Source organism: Solanum lycopersicum, chromosome 8 (genome assembly GCF_036512215.1).
Source record: "Solanum lycopersicum chromosome 8, SLM_r2.1".
Classification (NCBI taxonomy): Eukaryota; Viridiplantae; Streptophyta; class Magnoliopsida; order Solanales; family Solanaceae; genus Solanum; species Solanum lycopersicum.
The window spans coordinates 60,499,070-60,516,329 of record NC_090807.1 but is presented as its reverse complement, the minus strand read 5'-3'; the positions used below and the strand labels follow the sequence as shown (position 1 = coordinate 60,516,329).

At 35.5% G+C, this 17,260-nt stretch overlaps 2 protein-coding genes and 1 pseudogene across 2 annotated transcripts; 1 reads left to right on the top strand and 2 right to left on the bottom strand.

Annotated features, from left to right (window-relative positions):
• Positions 1–2,890: 2,890 nt before the first annotated feature.
• On the top strand, positions 2,891–6,017 carry LOC101249000 (putative late blight resistance protein homolog R1A-10). The gene is made up of 2 exons (XM_004246032.5): positions 2,891–5,662; positions 5,758–6,017. Exon 1 carries the CDS (start codon positions 3,039–3,041, stop codon positions 5,652–5,654), a length of 2,616 nt encoding a protein of 871 aa, XP_004246080.2. The 5' UTR covers positions 2,891–3,038; the 3' UTR covers positions 5,655–5,662; positions 5,758–6,017.
• A 647-nt stretch (positions 6,018–6,664) lies between these two features.
• On the bottom strand, positions 6,665–9,706 carry LOC101249290 (small ribosomal subunit protein eS6). The gene is made up of 6 exons (XM_004246033.5): positions 9,560–9,706; positions 9,368–9,432; positions 7,743–7,800; positions 7,552–7,660; positions 7,198–7,470; positions 6,665–7,088 (listed from the first exon to the last, which is right to left on the bottom strand). Exons 1-6 carry the CDS (start codon positions 9,563–9,565, stop codon positions 6,850–6,852), a joined length of 750 nt encoding a protein of 249 aa, XP_004246081.1. The 5' UTR covers positions 9,566–9,706; the 3' UTR covers positions 6,665–6,849.
• Positions 9,707–11,438: 1,732 nt separating this feature from the next.
• Positions 11,439–17,260, bottom strand: part of LOC101255912 (probable protein phosphatase 2C 60) — a 126,237-nt pseudogene continuing 120,415 nt past the window's right edge.

Here is a 17,260-nt window from a genome sequence, read left to right as displayed (position 1 = left end):
AATTTTTTTTTATTTAAAATATCGAATTAATGTGATCTAATTTATCTTTGAAAATTAGTCAAATTAACTTTCGATAAGCGTAACATGACAAACAATTTCGAACAAAGGGAGTATTTGGCTGCCTTTAAGGACTTCACATTTCAACCATTGAATATTTCGATTACTTTCTTTTTTGTTGATCTTTATTAGTTTTTTGAATTTTGAGATATATTCTAAGTAAAATATCCTCAAAGAAAATGTTCGATACGGCTTAAGCTTTGATGAAGTTGGTATAAATATTTAATCCAAATTCATTGACCATTGATTTAGTAGGAACCTCAAAATTGACTTTTTTTTAAAAAAAAAAAAATTAACTATAGAAAATTGTCACATCATTTTTCCATTGTAATATATAAAAGTATTAATTGAAACAAAGGTATTTGATTGAAATGGTGAGCTATAGAATCAAAATTGAGATTGAATTGTCATTTTTATATTCCTTTTGACGGTACGGAGTCGCTCTAATAAAATGTTATTATTAGTTATATGGATTCGTACTACTTTTTTTTTTTATATAGTTTTTAAATATATAATTTCGAAATTCTTAAAATAATTTAATGGTCGAAGAAAATTAACTTGTTTGAGCCTAAAGTTCCTAGGATTCATAAGGCTTTACTAGGGTGTGTTTCGGTTGATTTGGTTCGATTTTACATATTATTGATACGGTTTATCGGTTTTCGATTTTCAAATACTTTTAACCAAAAAATATACCTACAAGATATTTTTATCAGGTTTTGATTTATCGATTTTGGTCGTTAATGGTTCGATTTTCGATTTAACCAATAAGGAAATACTTATAAAACAAATATATGACTTCTCTAATCAATTTGACGCGACAACACAATAATGTAACTTTACAAATGGTCATAAAACAGAAACGATAATAACAAATAAAGAACTAACAAGGTAACACAAAGAGGAATTAAAAGTAATAAGGTTTTTACTTTATATTTTGACGTTTTGTATAATGTGAAGTTGTGAACTCAAAGTCACCGTATGAATTGAAGGCGAAAGGACAAAGATGGTAAGTCAGAAACCATAGTAGGGTCTTGAGATTAATATATAATATTTATGTAAAAATAAAAATAGTAAATTAATTACTAGTCTTAATGGGTTATCTGTTTACCCAATATTAAAAATCAACACCAAAACAAAAACTCAATAACTTTATATTATAAAACCGTTAAAATCTCGTTAACCCAGTAACAATAAATCAATAACATTTTTTGTTCGATTCTGTTTTTGCACACTCCTAACCTCCAACCCCTTTCTTACTTAACTAGTGTAGAAACTCTTTCATATCAAATAAAGCTTCAATCCCCTGCATATATATACAATATACCAAAGTAGGCTAATTAGTAAATGTGAACAATGGAACTTAATATGCTATTTAACTCGACGATATTTATGCCCTCCAACTTCAGTTGTTTGTACACAGGTATGTACTGGAACTTGTATAAAATTATTGAACAAGAAGACACACGCATTCTACATGCATAATACACCTAAGACACGAAATTGCTATGTAGGATGCCGCATAGAATGAATGTTTTTATTTATTTAGTTTTATACAAGTTTAAGTACCTACTTGTGTACATCAATACCCCGAGAAGCTTGAAATGGGTTTACTCTAAACATAAAGTCAGGATATAAGTAGATAGATCTGTCATTTGATGGTAATAGATTGCAGTGATCAATAGCTGAATATCCGCGTTTATTTTGAAAACTGAAATGCTTCTGTGCAGAAACAGTTTGAGACTATGTTAGGATTTGCATACATTGCTACCTTTGTTTCCCTAGTAGTCAATAAGATTCGACTCCTACGGTTGTAATCAGAAAATGAATGCTATCCCAAACATCCGTACTCCAAATATCATCAACAACAACAAGGTATCTTCGACCCTTTAGGCTTTTTTGCACCAGGTCGGCTAACTCATTGTCATCCTTCACATTATACTCTTTTTCGATGTCAATATTTGTTTGCTTTGAAATGCAATGTAAAGCTTCTAACAACACATTTCTTCTTCCATATTCTTGAGATATTGTAATCCAAACACGAATGTCAAAATGATAGCTGAGTTTTGGGTGATCATAAGCTTTTCTAGCGAGTGATGATTTGCCTATGCAACCCATGCCTGATATTGTGACAATGTCACAACTGTCCTGTCAGTTTTTCATCTATTATCTCCAGGTCATCATCAAGCCCGTGCACGATATCTTCTTCCAAATGTTGCAGTGTTGGATTGCTAATCAAGGAATCCCCATCAGATTCAAGATTTTGATCAACATGAGTGCTTGAGGTAAACTCAAAAACAATCTCCATCACTTCGTTCTTTTGTGTACCGATTTTTTCATCAACTGATAGAAAATTCTTGAACAAGAAGGGTATCGAGCATTTTAGCCATTTGACCCTGAATGAGGTCTGGATGTCTCTGCTGAAGTTTCTTAAGAGACTTGAAAGCTTAGTATCACAATATAAAACTTCTCAGTTTTTTCAACTATCTTTCTTTCAATCTTTAATCCCACAACTTGTTGTATAATATCATTTAGTTACTTTCCTACACCACTTCATCATAGTGTTTATCCCCGAATTGGCTGCCTTAACTAGTAACAGAAAAACAAAGTCAGAAGAGTACATGTAATATAATAATTCTCCCATCCCTTTTCATTTTGCAAGTGTTTGATTAAGTTGATATAAAGATAATCGAAATAATCAAATGAAAGTGGATGGGAGAATTATTATATTACACCTACTCCTCTGACTTTGTTTTGTTTTAATAGTTAAGTCAGATAATTTATGGGATAAACACTAAGCTAAGGTGGTGTTGGAAATTAATTAAATGGTGTATTGACAACAAGTTGTGGGATTAAATATTAAGAGAAAGATAGTTGAAACAGCTGAGTAGTTTTACATTGTGATACTAAGTTCAAATCTGTGTCTTTTTTATCTTGTTAAGGTATTTCAAGCGAAAATCTTTGTTACTTTGAGTCCTAATTTGATGGAAGGTTATACAGCTGTAATTTCTCTTCTTCAAACTCTTGAGCAACTACAGCAGAGCCGTCCAGACCTCATTCAAGGTAAAATGGTTAAAACGCTCGATTCCCTTATTGCTACTGCTGAATATTTTCAAAATGTTGTCGAGGAAACTAGCAAGAGTAGATTTGATGTAGAAACAATCAAATCTTTGGAGGAAAAAATAAGAGCTTCTGCTAGTTATACAGAAGATGTTGTTGAGCTGACGATTTATGAAATCATCGAAGGCTTAAGCTGGACATTTGGAATTGCACCTACAAGTTTACTACACAAGAATTTGCTATCAGTTGTTGGAAAAATCGATACACAAAAGAATGAAGTGATGGAGATTGTTTCTGAGTTTACCACACGCACTCATGATGATCAAATTCTTGAATGTGATGGGTATTCAAGCAACGCAACACTGCAACATTCGGAAGATGATATCATGCGCGGACTTGATGATGACCTGGAGATCATAGTTGAAAGACTGACAGGACAGTTGTCAGATCTAGACATTGTTACAATATCAGGTATGGGTGGCATCGGGAAAACAACACTCGCTAGAAAAGCTTATGATCACCTAAAACTCAGGTATCATTTTGACGTTCGTGTATGGATTACAATATCTCAAGAATATGGAAGAAGAAGTGTGTTGTTAGAGGCTTTACATTGCATTTCAAAGCAAACAGATAATGCCATAAAAAAAGATTATGACGTAAAGGATGACAATGAGTTAGCCGACCTGGTGCAGAAAAGCCTAAAGGGTCGAAGATACCTTGTTGTTGTTGATGATATTTGGAGTACGGATGTTTGGGATAGCATAAGAGGTATATTTCCTGATTACAACCGTAGGAGTCGAATCTTATTGACTACTAGGGAAACAAAGGTAGCAATGTATGCAAATCCTATTAGCCCTCATGAGATGAACCTCTTGAATTTAGAGAACAGTTGGAAGTTGCTTTGTGATAAGGTGTTTGGACCAAATAATTGTCATCCTCCTGAGTTGGAAGAAATCGGAAAGAAAATAGCGGAAAAATGCCAAGGACTACCCTTAACAATTTCAGTGATTGCAGGACATCTTTCTAAAGTGTCTAGGACATTAGGAAGTTGGATGGATGTTTCCCGAACCTTAGGTGAAATCATTTCTAGTCATCCAGATAAATGCTTAGGAGTGCTCGGTTTGAGTTATCACCACTTGCCTAATCACCTCAAACCTTGCTTTCTTTCTATGGGTAGTTTCCCAGAGGACTATCATGTTGAGACTTGGAGATTGATTCAATTATGGATCACACAAGGTTTTATAAGGAGGTCTGGAAGTGATGAAAGCTTGACCGAAGTGGCGAAAGATTATCTGGAGGATCTTATCAGCAGGAATTTGATAATGGTTAGAAAAAAGAGATTCAATGGTGAGATAAAAGCATGTGGAATGCATGATCTACTGCGTGAATTCTGTTTGACGGAAGTTGAACTGACACAGTTTATGTATGTTGAGACAACTAAAGTAGTCCCTACTGTTTCTGCACAGAGGCATTTCAGTTTTCAAAATTCAGCTATTCATCTTTTCCATCTATTCCCATCAGTTGCCAGATCTATCTACTTATTTCCTGACTTTACGCTCAGACCAGACATTGACGATTTCTCCCATTTCAAGCTTCTCAGGGTATTGGCAGTATTCAATGAATATAATTGTTTTCGTTCATTTCCACTTGTAATTACCAAATTATTTCATCTCAGATATCTCCAAATTCGATGTGATGACAATCCTCCTGCATCAATCGCAGAGCTTCAGAATTTGCAAACTCTAGTATATGGGAGAGAACGCGGTTATACAACTTTACCAGAGAAGATATGGATGATGAAGAAGTTGAGGTGTATACATATAAGGGAAGCCTTCTATTTACCTAGTCCGGGAAGAAAAAGTATCCTAAATAAGCATCTTGCGATAGGGATGCCAAATGTAGAGGAACTTTATAACCTCTCTATCACCAGTTGTACAAACAAAGTCTTTTCTAACATTCCCAATGTAAAGAGATTGATTATCCAAAATAATGCTTTACTGAGAACCGGGGATAGGGCCAGTTCCCTCGTTGATACCTCCAGCTTAACAAAACTCGAAGCATTGAAGTTTGTTAAAAAATTGTCTTGGTCTGCGCGGACATTGATCTCCATCAGGTCATTACCAATATCACTTAAGAGGTTGACTTTAGCTGGTTGGCATAGTTTTCGTTGGACAGACATATCAGCTCTTGTTATGTTGCCAAATCTTGAAGAGCTCAAACTTAAAAACTATGCAGCCAATGGTTATGTATGGAGATTGAATGATGAAGACAAATTCCAAAGCCTAGAGCTTTTGTTATTTTGCAACATAAACGTTGAGCATTGGGAAGCTAGCAGTGATAACTTCCCAAATCTAAAACGCCTTGTTCTGAAGGAATGCAGAAAACTTAAGGAAATTCCAATAGATTTTGGAGAAATTTGTAGTTTGGAGTCAATTGAGTTGCATAATTGCAGCACTCTTGCTGAGGAATCTGCAAGAAAGATCGAACAAGAACAAGAGGACATGGGAAACAATTGCCTTAAAGTCTACATCAATATATAACACTCAATGTAAGTTTTACACTTATGAATTAGTCCATCTTTGCTACATTTTACCTCCTTCAAAGTACGATTATGAATGCTGCTTTTATCTTGAATATATGCAGGGGACTGATGCTTATTTTGAGGGACTATCTGACAGTATAAGTTCGTTTAAAGGTAGGTTCTCTCTGAAAGATAGACTCGGATAGGAATAGAGAAGAGAAGTTGGCATCGAGCATACAACATTTTCTTTTATGTTATGTTTTAGGAATAAGCATGTCTTGCCAATTTGTGAAACTTTCAACTAGTTGTTGCGCAACATTTGACATATATGTATGAAAAGTAATATTTGATCTATATATATACAATATAATTTTTCAGCAAAGGGTGATGGATTGTAGTTTCGACTCTACAAAAAAGTAATCATATGATAAATAGTAGCGTAGCAAAGAGTAGGGAGATCTTTCTTTCTTAGAGAATGACACGATGGTTCTCTTTTTCCATTTAGTCAATAGGAAAGAGTTACTAAGGTAAGAATCCGGGGCGGAGTGATTACAAGTTTGCTAGTAGCTTTGGCTCAAACTCAACATACCTATTTACATTTGATGATTGCATTTGCGCTCCACCGGGTTCAGATGCCCGGGCAATTTCCCTGAAGCTCCTGTGTCTAGCAAATATCGACCCATCGCAACTCTGCATATCAAATGTCTTTCAACTCATCGCAACTCTGCGTATCAAATGTCTATATAATTATTATGTCGTTTGGATGACCTTATTGTCCTACTACTTTATACATTGTTTGTACATAAAATTTGAACTCTATTTTCATTAGACTCACCATGGTTGCAACCACCTTGATTAAAAGTTGTCATGGGGCATGTATGGTATAAAGCAAAATATTTTTTTTAAAACATGTGTCGCTCTCCAATGTTTGGTTGCAAAAAAAAATCACAGAAACTCTTTTCACCAAAAAAATAATTTTGGATCGACTGAAAAGATGGTAATTTCCAATAGAGACTGAAAAGATGGTAATTTTTCAAAGTAGCAAGATCAAGAAAAACATAATGATAAAAGATTGTCAGGTAACAAAAATCATCAATCTTCAAGTACTATCAGACTCAAAATGTCAGGAATGCTCAAAATTACCAAAACCATGTACTACATCCAACAATAACTAAAACGAGACCCAAAAATAGCAGGAATTACATTCCAGTGAACTAAGCGGCAATGGATGGCTTAGACGCTGCAGAGAGTCTGGACCTCTTCTTAGCCAAACTCTCGCTGCGCCTTTCTCTTTGTTCCTTCAACCTTGAAGCAAGAAGCTTCTGATAATCAGCTGCCTCTGACTTGGCCTTGGCAATTCTTTTCTTCTTGTCAGCAATTCTTGCCCTCTTTCTTTGCAGAGTCAATGGTGTCACGAGCCTCTGAATCTTAGGAGCTTTGCTTGCATTTTTCCCTGTTGCATAACACAGAATAATAGCGTTCAAAACAGGTCCATCCAAACTTGCTATACTATGAATACAAAACAGACAAGAAGGTGTGTGGCTATAAAGGAGACAACTCACCAGTCTTGGTAGTGAAATTTCTGCGATAGGTGTTGACATACTTCCTGACATCATCTTCCTTGGAGAGGTTAAAGAGCTTTCTGATCTTTGAAGCTCTCTTGGGTCCTCTCATCCTTGGCTTCTCAGTGTCAGTCAGTCCAGGCAGATCGTTCTCACCCTTTTTCACGATAACAAGATTCAGAACAGAAAGATCAGGGCTAACAATGCATCCACGGACAGATTTCCTTCTGCGTTCACCATTTCTCCTACCATATCCCCGGAAACAAGGAGTACCTATTTAATATAAATGAATTAGATAGTTAAACCAAAAGTTATTCACAGCAAATAGGCACCGCCTTTACAAGTTACAAGTACCTCGGTACAGCAAAAGGCGAACACGGCCTGGAGTTAAAACTCCCTGCTTCATGGGAAACCCTTGCTTGTCACATCCTCCCATGATCTTGAAGACATAACCCTTGAACTCCTGTCATCATAAGTACAACATTTTTTATTAACTCATGAAGTACCACTGAGAAAGTCATAGAATATATGCACCAGTTACTTACCTCACCCAGGGAATCTCCACTGACCTCTTGGGAGATCCTTTTGTCAAAAAAGGCTCGACTGCATTTACATATATCAGATTAGATAACACAAATATAAACTACCTAAGTGATGCAAATTCAAAACATTGTGCATACTGAAAATGCAACATACAAACTGCAACAAAATCTATCACTAACAGCTCTACATACCAAGCTAAAACAGTTATAAGTAATCACTATGCTGTCAACAACAAAAAATACACAATTCAATTTGTAATGCAAGGAAATACATGTTAATAGACAGAAAAATTGAAATATTATAAGTGCAACGAATAAAGTAAAAGAACATGCCAACCAAGATCAACCGATGTAAATTGCTTATTCTTATACTAAGTATTGATTTCTGAATTGTACCAAGTGATGCATTCATAGTTTCAAATTTAATATAACTGTCATTTGTGTTTTTAGTCTAGTGATGCTATCTAAAGATAAAGCCCATGAGCACATACAAATAGATAAATATTCCTAACTGTTAGCATCCAGCTCCAACAACATAAACAAGTATCCTCAACATAGATCATCTGGTGAAAGCAAATCAAGGTTTCCAAGCTACTAACAACCCACGGAACAATCGCTGTCATTCTTCAAAAAAAGTATACCACCATGGACCAAAATTATTAGGCCAGACTTCTGTCGTTAATAGCTTGTTTGGGTGGCTATTTTTTTAATCAATAACTTGTTGGATGGTTGTTACTCAATATTCATAACATATTGAATTGTTTTTAGAGACAACATTTGAATAGCTTGATTCATTTGATGTGGTTTTGTTGTTTGGTTTGATTGTATCATGAGCTAAGTTGCTCAGACTCTCTAAAATTGTTGCCGTACCCATGTCAGATCCTCCAAAAATGCACTACTTTTGGAGAATTCTTAGAAGAGTTCAGGCAACTTAGATTAGTAGATAATAACTTCAGAAACATTGTAAATATTAGGTTTATCAATACTTCTTATAAAAAAAAAACTACAAAACTTCATTTACCAGATTTATAGCTACTTATTACTTGTAAATATTTCAAGTTGTTAAATTCAAGCAATAACTAGTGACATTAACCAAAACAAATGCAAAACCCAAAATCAGCATAAAGAATATAGATGGAAAATGATACAAGGGAAAAAAAGAAGAAAGGTAACAGCAAACAATGCAGAAATTTGAGGTGGATATGTCTAATAGGGCAAAGATTGGAGTTGAATTGAAAAATAATAGAAAAACATAGGACTACAAAAGAAATATAACATAACATTGGTAACAAACACCCAAAACCAAACACCTACGATTAGACTATCCACACGATACATATAAATCAAAGAAGCAGAAATAATTTTTAAGCATTAAGCTACACATGCAAAGAGGAATTCATAATGTTTGGTACTTCCAGCCTTTCAAATGGATCATGAAAGGCTTATCGAAAATAATACAATTACTATCTTAACAAAACAAATCTATACAATTCCTTTTCTAAAAGCAGGCAAAATCAGAAAACTTCGTATTGATGAAAACTATAGTAGTGGCATTATAAATAATTGTTATAACAACGATTATACAAACAAACAAAAAAATGAAGGAGGAGATAAAATGAGGTAATTACAGTTTCTGGTCATCGTCAATCTCGAGCTTCTTCTGGCAACCAGTGGTCGGATTTGCAATGTTGAACTGCAAAACAAAAAAACAGAAAAATCAAAATGCATATATTGAAAATCAAACACATACATAGCTTATCTAATCCAATCAACAATCAACAAAAGAGAAGAAAAAAAAAGTTGCAGGTTCACGGCGGTACCTTCATCTTCGGAAGGCGGCGAAGATGAAAATGAAGAACAAGTGGGTGCCTTTCTCTTCTTCTTCTCTATTAGGGTTTTGACAGTGAACAAAGTTTCATCTCATATACTCTACTGCTACTTTTTTGGGCTTTGGGCCTATTCTCATCAACGATTTATTTTCATAATGGGCTTTTTTAGCTTTTGGGCTAGGCAAACTTACGTAAATATACTATGATAAAAAAATATTTATCATTTATGGCGATAATATTTTTTTTTCACTTTTTCACTTGTACTTCATTTATAATACAAATTTAATACATATTAAAATAATTTATTATTCACATATAATACAAATTTTAATGATGAATAATATATTTATCACACATTTTAATACACTTATAATACGATATAATATTTTTTTATCAAACAAACATGATATATTTTTAAAAAATAATTATAATATATATTGCATACATAATTCACTTTTAATACATATTACAGATTTAACAAAGCATTGCTATAAATGGTAATAAACAAAAAGTATCGCTAATATCAGTAATTATTTTTTAAAATGTATTAATTTATGTAATTTTTCCTTACAGAAATACACACTTTCTGTTTCACTTATTTCCATTATCCTCTATTATTTTTAAAAATATCCAAAAATTTTATTTCATTGATGTATCCGAGCTGCATATTAATGTATCTGAACTGGTCTTTAATGTATTCAAACTACATATTAATGTATCTGAGTCAGTATTTAATGTATCTGAGCTATATATTATGTATCCGAGTTAGTTTTTAATGGATCTGAACCAGTAGTCAATGTACTTGAGCTACATATTATATATCCAAGCTAGTTTTTAATGTATCTGAGCTACATATCAATGTATCAGAGACAATATTTAATGTATTTAAGCTACATATTAATGTATCCGAGCTTCAATTATTGTATCCAATTTTTTTAATTTTTAATGGATTAATGTAATTAAAAACTTATCGGGGATAGGATTGTAATTTTATATTAAAACTATGAGATTTAAATAATTTACACTTAAAAATTTCACGGGGCAACCTATTTTGACACCTTCAATTTTTACATGTCTTTTTTTGGAAAAAATAATTAATCAATCAAACTGCAAATACAATATCTAAATTTATGTTAATCGGAGTTTTACTATTTTTTAGTGAAGCCATTATGACTAAATCATACAATTTTTAGTGAAGCCATTGTGACTATTAAAAATAATTGAACAACAGTTTATGTTAAAATGAAGCAAAGTTAATTGAACTTCCGTCATATGTGAATATTGAACTTCACCATATGGACATGAACTTTATCTATTTCAAACTTTAGACTCAACTTCTAAGGTCAAAGTTTATTTATCATTTCAAATGTAATTGAAAATAATTACTTATTAATATAAAAAGAAATCTGCATATATTCTACCTCCTTCCGATCTCAATTCTACCTTCTCTCGATCTCACTTGTGAAATTTCACTTGTATGTTATTTGTTGTATCATATGATATCATAAATTAGAGAAAATTGACATAAGAATTAGTTATTCAACTTTACTAAAATATTAAACTTGTAGTAAGTTTCAACAAAGATGAGGCCAAGGTCTATTTGAAGCAACTAATCTTGCAAAAATCTATGAAGTTGGCTTTATTATATATAAAACTGAAATTCATAGCAAGATCAATTTTCTTCTGTAGAAGTATGTATCTCACCCAGACAACCTAGAAGTCACTTGAGTAAACAATTAGGTACATGAAATAATCAACATGTGGTCAAGTAATCTATACAGTCCGTCACAGTAATTATAATATAAATGTAATGACATACAAAACAGCAGCAAAAAAAAGCAAAATATATGTCCATACAGATTAAAACAATCATGTACAATTGCAGACTTGGAAGTATCACATCCAAAACCGCAAGCAAGGGTTATGAACAAGATCCACTCTTTTCTGGTATTGTTTCAGTGTTAGTAGCCTCACTGGGAGCTGGGAGTTTCTCGTTAGAAGCTAGGAGTTCTTCATCAACTAAAGAAGCCCCAGACTGAAAAGGTTTCTTGAATTGCACCAAAATCATGGTCATGTTGTCACATCCTTCACCTCCAGCAGTAGAAGGTGCCAAACACCTGTCGAGAACTCTTTCACATACTGCAGAAAGCTTGTTTTCCTACAAATCAAACTTTCTCCGTCAGTTTGTATTTTGGAGTGTACACAAGAATATTTTATCTTTGGTCTTCACTTTAATGGAAGCCCTAGCCAATGAGAAAGCCAGATCAACAATACCTACTACTGTCCACCCCACCCCTCAACAAAACCATGAGTAAGCAGACACCAGGAGCCCGATAAGGCAAATGAGTTATTCCTAACCAATGATATGAGAAAGCCAGATCAACAATAATACTAGCTAAACAGAAGCCTTTAATATTCTTTTAGTGCGCAAATAAAATGTCAGAAAGTATCAGTCCTTCATTATTGCTTTACTAATTCACTATGCAAATGTTTACATCTGCCACATAAAAATTAGTGGATGTCCCATCCTATATATAATTCGATTAGTCTCTCAGGCTTTTGCCACTTAATAATAGAAATATGTTATCATGTAAAATGCAAACAACTTCTGCAAATTATCCCCATATTAGGCTTCACTTGTTTCAATGTCATTGTTATGTACATACAATCTTCCTGAAATAGGTACCTTCTGACACTTTTCAGCATTACTTTTTCTACTTATATATATATATATACCTTATTTTTTACTTTTGCTTCTATTTGGTATGATTATGGCATAAGATGAGTTTAAATGGAGAAATACGGTCAATGGGGATTTAGCTGGCTCGGACACCACGGTCGTTAAAAAGTAATTAAAAAAAATGGTCAATGAGGATTTATATAGCTGACTGAAGTGTAGTTGTAATTTCTAATTGTTAGTTTTAGGCCATTGATACCTTCCAGAAACCATAAATATAATTAACTTTAGATGACTCAATTATCCCATTGTTTAGTAGCTAACTTCCCAAACAGGACTTTCATCAATAGATAACACCAATTCAAATGCAGAAAAGTGTGCTCTTAGACTGACCGACTTCAGCTGCTCATGTATAAAATCCACCAATTGCTGGCTAGACATGCAGTCCCTGAGAAGAGACAGCCACACAAAAATCAGATATGTAAACAAAAAAATTGTCAATATGAAATCAACCGAGTAAACTATGAAGAACATCTAATATTTTTGTCTTGAGACCTGCTTTCCAAATATAAAAGAAGAGTCTAGAATGCATACCATATACCATCACAAGCGAGCACAATAAAATCATCATCATCGCACAACTCAACCTAATCAGAGAACAGAGCATATTAGAACATGTTTTTGAGAAAGGTAAAATTAGCAACATTACATGTTATCTAAGGATAATAGGAAGGAAGCGCAGAGGGTGGGTGGCTGGGGGTTGAAGGCAAGTAAGAAAGAATCAATCAATCAATCCTCAACCCCAGAAGAGTTAGGATCAGCCATATGAATCATTGTAGACTATATATTCTCCTATTTTATCTCAATATCGGCTTTATATTATGATTTTCATACAGAAGTTAGAAACACACTTTAAGGGATAACAAAAGATAGCGTAGAGGCACGTGTAAAGAAAGGTTGTTATTTAGTGCCTTGTTGCTTCTTGGCCCCAGAAAGAGTAAGATATGTTGCCAAACAAACAAGAAAAATTGGATCTGACTTTCTTGAGGAACAGTCATGTCTCGAAGTTATCATTAGAACAAACTGTGTGATATATGAAGAACCGAAGGAAACGTACAGTGTTTATATCTGGATTAGCGGTTACAATTTGCTTCTCAGCTGGCAAAAACTTGTTCTGCTTGAATTCCATGTCACCTGCAATTAATTTAAAATGAGCCAAATAACATTAGTAAAGTTTCAAACTGCTTTTTCATGGCAACTAGCTTTTTAGTAGAATATTAAAGGTCCACAACAAACAGGAATAATACCTATAGCTCTTGCAAGATTTAGACTTCCATTCACCCGTACTGCATGAATAAAACCACCAGCTTTTAAGATTCTCTCTCTCAACCTCAAGTTCAGGTTTATGATCCCTCGATAAATTGTATGCCTGCAAAATGGGGAAATATTTGATATCCACCCTTTATATTCACGTTAAGGTTTAAACAAGAAAATTTTAATGTACATCCTATTGACAATATACGCATCCAAATTGGGGCCTCAAGACTATGACCCAGAGATAGCTAGCACAAAGACATGGCATGCTGGTGTAGTACAAAAATAACTTAAGACACAAAACAATCCACTGTCAGATGAGAAAAAACTTTCTATTAAATATCTAACAGATGGCACATTACCTGACCCTTCCTTGAAATGACACAGCGAGAGTCACCAGCATTTGAAACAATGAGTTGGTTCTCTCTAAGGATTGCAACACAAGTTTTGCATCCAGAAGTAGGTCCAGAAAAATCAGAGTGAGATCCCTGATATCAATATCACAAACGCATACCCACAAACCAATTAAACAATGTCTACAACAATAGTGATGTGCAGATGGGGCGAGGTGACATGCTAAAGTACTATATAAGTATACAGTTTCAGGGGAATGATCTCATTATTGCAGCTTTCCCCATTTCTAGAAGCAATAACTGTTCAGTTCGATCGTTCACTCATTGAACAGGATCAACTCTGATGCATGGTTCCAACCTCTTATAAGTATCTATTTTTTTAACTTCCTTTCCTTGCCTCTAAAAGCAAGAAGCACTAGTAAGAGTACAATAGTCTATGAAAATTATGAAACTAATGCTTGGGAAGCTTCAAATATTCTCAATTAAATACCCCAATCTCCATTTCAAAATGGTTTTATCAACTGAAAAGACAAAAAGGAGACACGGGCGTATTATTTTATTTCATTGAAACTCAATATCCTCAAGCACAGCAGGTACCTCCTCAAATGCCCAATCATCAACATGGTTGTTTCCATCACCATTTTTTGGAGACCAAATAAGGCCCTCTATCATACCCGTGAACTTGTTTAATTTATCCCCTAGTGCAACCATCTCCCTCCATCCTCTCTGACCACGCATCATCTCGTCCATTCTGCACCAGGAACAGAAAAAACGTCTCATAACATACTTTGGAAGCACAAAAGCAATTAATGATTTCATAGTGCAAACAACATCCACATAGAAGTTGCACAAGGTAGGGCATAATGAAAGGGAAATATGTGTATAGGCAATGATACCAATCAATTGGTATTACTTAGACATGTATATTTTACTTTTATGTAAAGTGGATCACAACAAGTCATGTCATTAAGATTTAAGGGTAAACGGGGATCATAAGATCAAATAGTTTCAAATGTGTTATAATCACTATGAGACAGACTAAAAGAATAAGTGCTACATAAAATGGATGGAATGAGTACTTCTTACCAAATTCGGAATATGACAATACAATGCCACACAGTTCTCCATTTGTATGGAAATGTCAAGTGATGAGCACCATCATAGTACCCGCACAAGCATTCAACTTGTGGGAAAAGAAAAATAAGGACTAAAATGCAATTGCCATGAAACAGGACTTAAACCTATCATCCATCAAATACAAAATATTAAATTATTAATATAGCGAGTGAGTCAGCGAACAATTCAAGTAATTTAACCCAAACAAGAGTGAGTCATTCTCTAACTATTCCAATTTTAAACCAGAAATATGAAATGCACAGAGCAGACCGGTTGGCCATCATGTCTTGTTCGACCCATTTGGAAGGTCAAACGAGCCCCAAAGCGAGCATACCCCTCATTTCGACGATTTTCGTGTGCTATAGCACACGATTTTTTGGGTGATCCGAATTCCGACGTCAAAAATGCCAAATTTTTTCGTGGACGTCCGTCAAGACCTTGTCTATGCATACGGTTGGCCATCACGGCTTGTCCGACCCACTTGGAAGGTCAAATGAGCCCCGAAGCGAGCATAACCCTCATTTCAACAATTTACGTATGCTATAGCACACGATTTTTTGGGTGATCCGGATTCTGACGTCAAAAATTCCAAATTTTTTCGTGGACGTCATTCAAGACCTTGTCTATGCATACGGTTGGTCATCACGACTTGTCCGACCCATTTGGAAGGTCAAGCGAGCCCCGAAGCGAGCATACCCCTCATTTCGACGATTTTCGTGTGCTATAGAACATGATTTTTTGGGTGATCCGGATTCCGACGTCAAAAATGCCAAATTTTTTCGTGGACGTCCGTCAAGACCTTGTCTGTGCATACGGTTGGCCATCACGACTTGTCCGACCCATTTGGAAAGTCAAACAAGCCTCGAAGCGAGCATACCCCTCATTTCGACAATTTTCGTGTGTAGCACACAATTTTTTGGGTGATCCGGATTACGACGTAAAAAATGCCAATTTTTTTTGGACGTCCGTCAAGACCTTGTCTATGCATACGGTTGGCCATCACGGCTTGTCCGACCCATTTGGAAGGTCAAACGAGCCCCGAAGCGAGCATACCCCTCATTTTGACGATTTTCGTGTGCCATAGCACACGAATTTTTGGGTGATCCGGATTCCGACGTAAAAAATGCCAAATTATTTCGTGGATGTCCGTCAAGACCTTGTCTATGCATACGGTTGGCCATCACGTCTTGTCCGACCCATTTGGAAGGTCAAACAAGCCCCAAAGTGAGCATACCTCTCATTTCGACGATTTAGCACACGATTTTTTGGGTGATCCGGATTTCGACGTCAAAAATGCAAAACATTTTCGTGGACATCCGTCAAGACCTTGTCTATGCATACAGTTGGCCATCACGGCTTGTCCGACCCATTTGGAAGGTCAAATGAGCCCCGAAGCGAGCATACCCCTCATTTCGACGATTTTCGTGTGCTATAGCACACGATTTTTTGGGTGATCCAGATTCCGACGTCAAAAATGCCAAATTTTTTCGTGGACGTCCGTCTAGACCTTGTCTATGAATACGGTTGGCCATCACGGCTTGTCCAACCCATTTGGAAGGTCAAACGAGCCCCGAAGCGAGCATACCCCTCATTTCGACGATTTTCGTGTGCTATAGCACACGATTTTTTGGGTGATCCAGATTTCGACGTCAAAAATGCCAAATTTTTTCGTGGACGTCTGTCAAGACCTTGTCTATGCATACGGTTGGCCATCACGGCTTGTCTGACCAATTTGCAAGGTCAAACGAGCCCCGAAGCGAGCATACCCGTCATTTCGACAATTTTCGTGTGCTATAGCACACGATTTTTTGGGTGATCCGGATTCCGACGTCAAAAATGCCAAATTTTTTCGTGGACGTCCGTCAAGACCTTGTCTATGCATACAGTTGGCCATCACGCCTTGTCCGACCCATTTGGAAGGTCAAACGAGCCCCGAAGCGAGCATACCCCTCATTTCGATGATTTTCGTGTGCTATAACACACGATTTTTTGGTTGATCCAGATTTCTACGTCAAAAATGCGAAATTTTCTCGTGGACGTCTGTCAAGACCTTGTCTTTGCATACGGTTGGCCATCACGGCTTTTCTGACCCATTTGGAAGGTCAAACGAGCCCCGAAGCGAGCATACCTCTCATTTCGACTATTTTCGTGTGCTATAGCACAAGATTTTTTGGGTGATCCGGATTCCGACGTCAAAAATGCCAAATTTATTCATGGACGTCCGTCAAGACC